The 8,837-nt window shown below is 35.1% G+C and overlaps 1 protein-coding gene across 1 annotated transcript; it reads left to right on the top strand.

Moving 5' to 3' along the window:
• The first annotated feature begins 410 nt into the window (after positions 1-410).
• Positions 411-4,529, top strand: LOC106868237 (uncharacterized). The gene is made up of 2 exons (XM_014913403.2): positions 411-1,580; positions 4,220-4,529. Exons 1-2 carry the CDS (start codon positions 890-892, stop codon positions 4,513-4,515), a joined length of 987 nt encoding a protein of 328 aa, XP_014768889.1. The 5' UTR covers positions 411-889; the 3' UTR covers positions 4,516-4,529.
• Positions 4,530-8,837: the final 4,308 nt, after the last annotated feature.

Here is an 8,837-nt window from a genome sequence, read left to right as displayed (position 1 = left end):
TTGAAAAAACAAAATTCTGAAAAAAAATTTTACAAAAATTTTTGGAAATGCTTTTCAGAACCATAATCTCCGTAATTTTCCGCATATTTTGAAAAAATAAATAAATAAATAAAGAAAAAAATTCCTGAAAAAAGTTAAAAATGAAGAAATTGGGGTGGGGGTAATTTCAAAATGCCGATTTTTGCCCATTTCTTTTGCAGATTCGTATTCTCCGTAGCCGAAAACGGGGGTTTATGTAGAAGAAAAAAAAAAAATAATAATAAAGGGATGTTTTGAGGGTGGGGTACAAAAGGAAGTCTTGCCAAAAAGAAAATAAATAAAAGAAAGATACATTACTTGTCAGTTATCTTCCCCCATGAGGTTTGCAATCATTTATTAAAAATTTCCGCTGAAAAATTCACCAAAATATTGTGAATTTTTTTTTTGTTTTTTTTTGCATGATTTTTCATACTGAAAACATAATTCGGCGAGGCGATAGAGCACCATATAAAAAATGCGAGAAAATTATTGACAAAAGTGAAGCAACAACGTTGTGCTTTAATCAAGACTCCACCTATTTCGGATCTGAAATGCAACATATTTGTTTACATTTCACACCGAGGCTGTCATTTAAAAATCTAAGTTTACCAGCATTAAAAACAGAAAAAAAAAAGATTAAACTGCTTCTTTCCTTTCTATAACGAAAAGGCAATGCTTTAAGTAAGTTACTTTTAGAATTAAGTCCTATATTTCTAAAGAAGAATTTTATATTAATTATTTTGTGTGTCTGAGAGCAATTAACTCATTTGTCATACAAAATAGTTGATACGAAACTGACATTCCCTTTAAGCATTTGATTTCGCATGTAGTGAAATTTCCTTATTCTTTTCGTTGTTTGGTTTGTATCATAATGTCTCGCGCTAAACAACCTAGCCGGAAAATGATAAGTACAGATATCATTGAGGATGAAGAAATTACGCAAGAGACTTGGACATTTTCTGATCTTTTTCAACAGACTTCCACGAAAGATACAGCAATGATGTGGTTAGCGAAATACAAGCTTATAAGCAATTCTTTTCTGTGTCCCACTTGTAGTAACCCTTGTTCATTTGTCACTCGCAACAGTGGTGGCGATGGAAAACGATGGAGCTGTCGAAAGCATAACTTCGTTCGATCGGTACGCAAAGGATCGTTTTTTGAAAATAGTCATCTCTCGTTGACAACGTTTCTATGGTTTATGTATATGTGGTCAAGAAATTATCTACATAATGAAATCACCTTTGAAACAGATATCTGTACAACATCAAGTATTGACCTGTTTAGGCTCATCCGGGAACTACTAGAACGATTTCTGGAAGACCACCCCACTGAATTAAATGACTCACCTGAAATAGGCGGCTTAGATTTACAGACAGGTGAACCAAAAGTCGTTGAAATAGATATAACTACATTTTCCAGATCTAAATCTAATAAAAGGCATTTGAAAGGATTTCGTGTTTTTGGTGGAATTGAACGTGGCACTGACAAATGTTTCCTTGTACCCCTTGAGCATGAAAATAAAGACGCATTCGAAGCTGCAATTATCCGATGGATTTTACCAGGTATGAGTAATAAAATCTACGATTTTCTTCGATTTGTGCGGTTTTCCAAATTAGGTGTAACTGCACAGTTTGGTGCAACTCCTTCCGATTTTGTTTCCTTTTTAATGTTTTGAAAAATGCATCTTTTAAAATTAAATTTAGTATTGGATTTTTGAAGATGTATACCACAATTGTATTAATATAATTTAGAAACATTTTTGGAGGTGTTTCGGATAATTCTCCTTGAATAGTACCTCTCCTTTCATCCAACTTTGTTTCTTCATAAAATGCATAATTTTAAATGTAATTCGACATACATATGTTTCCCGTGGGGAAAAAGTATGCTTATGTTGATAAGATTTAGGGATAAAAAATAGTTTTGAGGAAATAAGTTCGATATGTGAAAAGAAAATTATCTGAAACTTCTCCATATTTTATTTATTCATTTATTAATAGGCATACCTACACAAGTGTGCCTCGAACTAACTGAATCGTTAGCACGCCGGGCAAAATGCTTAACAGTATGTCGCCTGCCCTCTATGTTCTGTGTTTAAATGCCGCCAATGTCGACTTATTTTATCAACCCCAAAAGGACGAAAGACTAAGTGGCGGTTGGATACTGGGGGTGGGAGGGGTCGATGTAATTGATTTACCTCCTTAAATTGTTTATTTTTAGGTCATTAAACAGTCTATTAAAAAATAAAAAAAACAGCTTCACCGATACTTACTTATAACCCCTGGTCAGTAATTGGACCACTTTAGATTTGTTGGATGTAGCTATCGTTTTATTTGACGATCTGGACCTATTTTACAACAGTTTCCCATTCATGGTTTTTATCTAATTCGAAACAAAAACGAATTCGGTTTAATTTTTGTGTTTCTGTTATGATCAGAAATCTCTCAACAGCTGACTTTAGTTGCAACATCTGGTTGTTAATAAAATGATTGATTGTGTCAACCTGGCCTTGCAACGTTGATCCCCACATCTTATAATGCAAAACCTGTCAGAAGACTGTAACAAAAAAATCAGTATGAATATAAAAGTATTAGGTTTTGTAAATAGCTTTGACACCTGTATCTTTTAATAAACTAATATATAAACGTAAGCTCTATCAGCACTAGGGCTCTAGAGCTGTGGTCCATATAAGCTCTGGAGGGCCATATAAGATTTTTGGGGGTCCATGCAAGCAAAATAGTAAAATGGGAACCCAGTGTAGTATATTAAGGATCCATGAAAAAAATTTTGTTTTAGATGCATTTATTGCAAGAAACAGCAAAAACTTTTTTTGGGGGAAAAGCAAAATAGGAATTTTGAAAGCAGAATCTATAAAACTAGTTTTTAAACATTGAATGGCTATTGGGGGTCTCCCAGAGTAAAATAGTAATCACAGGGCTCCATAAGTAAAAGATGGTAAAGAACCAATGCTCTAGAGATTGAGAATTAATTAAATGGCAATACTACAGTTGATAAGGAATGATAGCTAATCAATTGTAACCTGATAGTATTGAAAAGAAAGAAACATTATAAAATGCTTATGTAATATTGTATTATTTGTTTACAAAATAAGATTTTAAAAAATTGTCAACTTTTTATTATATTCATTATATATATTGTTTCTGGTATAAATTAATATTACCGGTCCCTGGCACATTGAAAAATACCAAAAGAAACTGCCAGTATGCCACATCAGATAGTTTGAGAAGTACTAATCTACCGAATGACAAGCTTAGCCCAATGAAATTTAAGACAATTTTGAATTTTGATTTGTAACCATGTGTCATCATCATTTAATGTCTGTTGTCCAGTCTGATTTGGCGTGGTTTCTACAGCTGGATGCCCTTCCTAACATCAACCACTTTTCAAAGTGTGCTGGATGCTTTTACATAACACTGGCATGTGTTCTTTTACAGGATACCAGCATGGGCGCTTTTGCATGGCACCAACACAGGCACTATTATGTGACACCAACACAGGTGCTTTTATGTAGCACCAGCACCCAAGAGCCTGCATGATTAGGTTCACTTGAAAGTGAGGGTATATAGAAGACATGCCTGTATGCTTGGACAGCCAGTTCATCTTTTTTTTTTTTCTTTTACATAATGTCGTACATGTCAATTTAGACTCATTAAACAGTGAAGCGTATGACAAAAGGCAGTGTATTACATGAAGTAATTGAGCTTCTTGGGGTTAAATATGTTAAACATGGAAAATCTAACACATAAAACAGGATTGTAAGATCTTAATGCAGAATCTGTAAATTAACTTTGAAGAAGAAATGGTTTAACATTTCTGTTCACTGCTATACCACAATAAAGAAACATACACTTAAATTAATAAGGTGCTATTGCCATTGATCGTGGAGGGAGTGAGTGAAAATTACCAGTAAAGAATAAAGGCAGGTTCACTAATATAATATAATACAGTATGTGACTTTGTAGTCATTCACACTTGGATATACCTTCTTTCAAGACAGACTACTTAACATATAGGTGGTAACTATATTATTTTAGTTTTGAAATTACTCTGATGCAGCAATATATTTTTGGTGAGTGAAGTCTGTGATTTAGTTTTGCTATGTTAAATCTCTGTTTCACTTGATTTTTAACTTTGGAAAATGTATAAATCTTTTATAAATAACTCTTCATTACTTTCATTACAGGCACTCATATCGTATCAGATATATGGGCTGAATATCTTCAAATTGAACAGTTTGAACAAGGCATATATACTCATGAATATATAGACTATGAAAACCCAAATGATCCAGAAATCCACATTCAAAATATCAACAAAATGTGGCTCAGATTCAGGCAACAGCTGCGACGAAGACATTCAATTAATAACAAAGCTTTATTTTATTCTCATTTAACAGAATTTATGTGGAGATCTCACTTTAAGAATAATGATAAATTCGCTGCCCTAATTTACTGTATCAAACATTTGTATAAAGTCTAATATATTTGCTTTTATATTTTTGTAGCCAATTGTGCAATTTTCACATCATAATTTTTGTTAAACATGTGCTTAAGAAAAATTGACCAAAATAATTACAGGCACAGCCATAGCTGTGTGGTTATGAAGGTTACATTGCAACCACATGGCTTTTGGTTCAATCCCACTGTGTGGCACTTTGCGTAAGTCTCATCTACCATAGCTCCAGGCTTACAAATGCTTTATTAATGAATGTGGTTGATGAAAACTATATGATAGCTCCCCATATATATATATATATATATATATATCTATATATATATATAACAAATAATAAATGAGTATATGCATATATACGTACAGGTATGTGCATACCTACGTCTACCTGTATATATAGGTGCATATCTGGGTACAGGACATTGCAAACAAAACGTAGACAAGAGAATAATAATAACCAGAGTACAGAAAACACACAAGCCACATAGAGAACATTTTCCTTCATCAGCTACCCCTGTTTTAACTCCAGCGTTTCGAATATATATATATATCTATGGTTGGCCCCTTTCCACTGGTTAACAATTGGTGTTGGTTTGTTTACATCCCTGTAAGTCAGCAGTTTGGCAAAAGAGACCAATAAGATAAGTATAGGTGGTGATCTATTTGACTAAAACCTTTCAAGGTCGTGCTCCAGCATGACTGAAACAAGTACAAGATAAAATTGCTTAAGTATCTTAAATCTGAACATAATTTGTTGTGAATTATGTTAAAGATAGACATTATAAAGGCGGACAAAATAAGGAAGAAGTAGTGCTGTCTTTGAGGCAGGAGTTGCTCCATCTTGGGCAGGGTTTGTAACATTTGTTTGCTGTTTTGGTTGAGAATTGTTTTCTTTTCATTTCAAAAGCAAATTCCAAATATTGAATGTAAAAAATCTAGACATAGGCAGGGTCATTAGAATATCTGACAAACTGTCTTGCAGTATATGTTGTGATTCTTTGAGTTCTGAGATCAAATCCCAGCAGGGTCAGCTTTATCTTTCAACATTGATAAAAGAAAGAAGTGTCAATCCAGGTTGTTGGATTGACAGATTGGGTGCTTTATGGTATTTGTTCCAGCTGGCTGTGTTCTGAATCAAATTCTGCCTGGGTGCCTAAAATTGGAATGAGACTAGATGCTGATGATTGGCATGGCTGACTGGACATTTCACTTGTTGGGGAAAAACATGCACACATGTAGAAATATGCACTTACCGATAGAGTGAGAGAGAAAGACATTACACATTCATAATTTGATGCTCACAAAGAGAAAGGAAATGAAACATTAAAACGTCTGTTGGGAAATGAATCGGTGATGCCAAAACAGCTGTGCCAAAATGCCTTTTACCTAATATAACATCCTTGCTAACTTGCTGGCCTACTGTGGTGAATAAGGCAAATTCTTGAACAGAGGCCACTCTAAACAGCTAGAAACAAGCAGATTCAAGAGCAGTATTCTTCTAACTGGTGAGATACGTGGTCTGGTGAAGAAAATATTTGAACTGAATAAATTACTGACCATGTCTGTTCATTATTACAACATGAAACTTCCCTCAGTAATCTCTTTAGGGAAATTGTCAATCCATCAAAAGCATTGTCATATCTTCTCTATATGCTGTTGTAAGGAATTTATAAATATATTTCATTTCATAAAGATTAAAGAAAGTTTAATTCCATGTCTGTCTTCATCATACAAACATGATCAAAGGCATTCCAGTCATGATCATTCTGTATTTTTGAGGGATTTATTCCAAATCTACAGCAGACTAATTTACCTCAGGGTCTAGCCCTTGTAGAAATGTGGTAGCTTGTGTCCATCAGTGACCCTCAGAGCTATACTGGCAGATCACAAGTAGGACCACCCATGCTGGACAGTGCAAAGGATAGAGGTCACACTGATGTGAATCACTTCTTCCCAGGGGTAAAAATGGGTTTACGTAAGGTATCTCTATGGGGTCAAGTGGCTACATAGCTTCTCACTTTTTCCAAGACAGTGCACCAAGACCACATTGCTCAAGCTGTCCTTTTTCTGTAAGATTTTAGGTTGTGAGTTGGAGGATGCTTTACTACCCTCTTTAACAGGTTGGTTGATCATTCACTTTTACAATTTTCACATGAAGGTTCATTTTCATCAAAGAATAAATGACTGGTGACAGAGCACAAACTTATCTGATAGGATTTTATTTTTCAAAATATTTTGATTAGATGTACTTTGAGAAAACCAGTTATACAGCTATTTGAATCCCAACAAATTTTTATTCTATCAGAGGAACTAAATGCGAAGCATACATTTCACAAATTCATGATAACCTGGATAGATGCAATGTTGAATTTATGGAAACTGCTGATTCTGCCCAAGAACCAACGGTAAAAGTGGATCGGGAAGTTTCAAGACATACAGCTCTTCGTTTTACCTTGATGTAATAGAAAATTGATAAAGTGTTGTATGAGGTGAAAAGAAAGGAAAATAACACTGTCTATCTACTTGTGAAAGTTACTGAGTATTTTTCAAATGAGAATATGTGTGTGAATTTTTATTGTGTAATTTCACTGAGAATAAAGTGAGCAAGAAATAGAAAGTTTGTGCAACAATCATGGCAATGATTGTGGGAGTGTTTGTGAATAGTAAAATAATATAGGCTGGTTTCCTAGCTTCTAAGGCCACTAGTATCTCACTGATTAAATTTGTGGGTTAGGTGTTTTAAACAGCAAGTGATAGACTTCCCAATGAGAGTTTGCTTAGATTTTGAGGAGTGAAACTGATTGGCTAATTTTCACTAATGGAAAGCATTGAACTGACTATGTCAGATTATTTCATCTTCTAATGAAAATTAAAATGTTAAACAAAATTGACCAATGAAATGAAATTTCAAAATTCTTGTAGTGGCTGTAATTGTTGTTTCTATAGTGAATGTATGTAGGTTTGACAGGGTCAAATGATAGAAACAGACTATGAAAAGCTAGAGAAGTCACAATCAGTACACACGTGTGTGTGTGTGTGTGCATATATCTGTATCAGATGTTGTTGGCACTCCGTCGCTTACGACGCCGAGGGTTCCAGTTGATCCGATTAACGGAACAGCCTGCTTGTGAAATTAACGTGCAAGTGGCTGAGCATTCCACAGACACATGTACCCTTAACGTAGTTCTCGGGAATATTCAGCGTGACACAGTGTGACAAGGCTGACCCTTTGAAATATAGGCACAACAGAAACAGGAAGTAAGAGTGAGAGAAAGTTGTGGTGGAAGAGTACAGCAGGGTTCGCCACCATCCCCTTCCGGAGCCCCGTGGAGCTTTAGGTGTTTTCGCTCAATAAACACTCACAACGCCCAGCCTGGGAATCGAAACCGCGATCTTATGACTGCGAGTCCGCTGCCATAACCAATGGGCCATTGCGCCTCCGTATCAGATGTAGCATGCTAGAAAGAGTGATATCTACATGAGTATGAGCTGACTACTCAAAAGAAATAGTACCTGTGTGAGGAAAAAACCAAAAAATGGCCTGGAATGAGATGAAGAACAATCTTAAGATGCTACAGCCGTAGTAGATGACAGAGGACCATGTCAACAGGTGAAATGCAATACCTGTACCACCTTGTTAAAATACTCTCTAAAATAGTGGGATAATATAACTTACCACTGCTGTCTATTTATTCCAAACCTTCATATCTTCCAACCATCTCTTCTATCTACCGTATTCTATAATCTCACTCCTATAATCTTTTTTTTTTTTTTACCGAAAAGGCTTCTATAGTTTTAAAGTGTGAAGTACCTGCCAAAAATCATCGACCAAAATCGGTCAATGGGTACGGGTATAAAACAAAACGACATCCTTTTTCGCAAATTTATTTTTTTTGCTAAAAACATAGTCTAGAGCATTTCCATGGGCATCAGGAAAAAAATCTGAAAAATCCCCGTTAAAACGGAGAAATTTCAACTTGTTGGTGCTCCCTAAGTCCTACGTCCGCTGCATCTGATTATAGAAAATCTGCTTCAATAAACCCTGAGTGACCTAGGCAAACATGGAAAAATCTCCGTCAAAACGGAGAAATTTGAGAAATTTCGGTCAATATAAAGATATTCACCCGAGAACAAAAAAAATAAAAAATGATAATAATAAACCAGCCTGATAGGTGTTAACAGGTATGTAGAAAACGAATATGAAAAAAAAAAAAAAATGCGCGCTGTAGACCCTGGGGGTGGAGAGGGGACTTTCGGAAAATTCACAAGATCCCATTTTTCCGTCATAACTTCCGGTAAAATGGATATAAATTGATTTTATTTACGGAATCCTACGTTTTTGGTTATGG

Source organism: Octopus bimaculoides, chromosome 14 (assembly GCF_001194135.2).
Source record: "Octopus bimaculoides isolate UCB-OBI-ISO-001 chromosome 14, ASM119413v2, whole genome shotgun sequence".
Taxonomy (NCBI): Eukaryota; Metazoa; Mollusca; class Cephalopoda; order Octopoda; family Octopodidae; genus Octopus; species Octopus bimaculoides.
This window is presented reverse-complemented; position numbering and strand designations above follow the sequence as displayed.

Coding starts and splice junctions, on each gene's coding strand:
- LOC106868237 (XM_014913403.2), top strand. CDS start 890: ATGTCTCGCGCTAAACAACCTAGCCGGAAAATGATAAGTACAGATATC. Junction 1,581..4,219: donor TATCCGATGGATTTTACCAG/GTATGAGTAATA, acceptor CTTTCATTACAG/GCACTCATATCGTATCAGAT.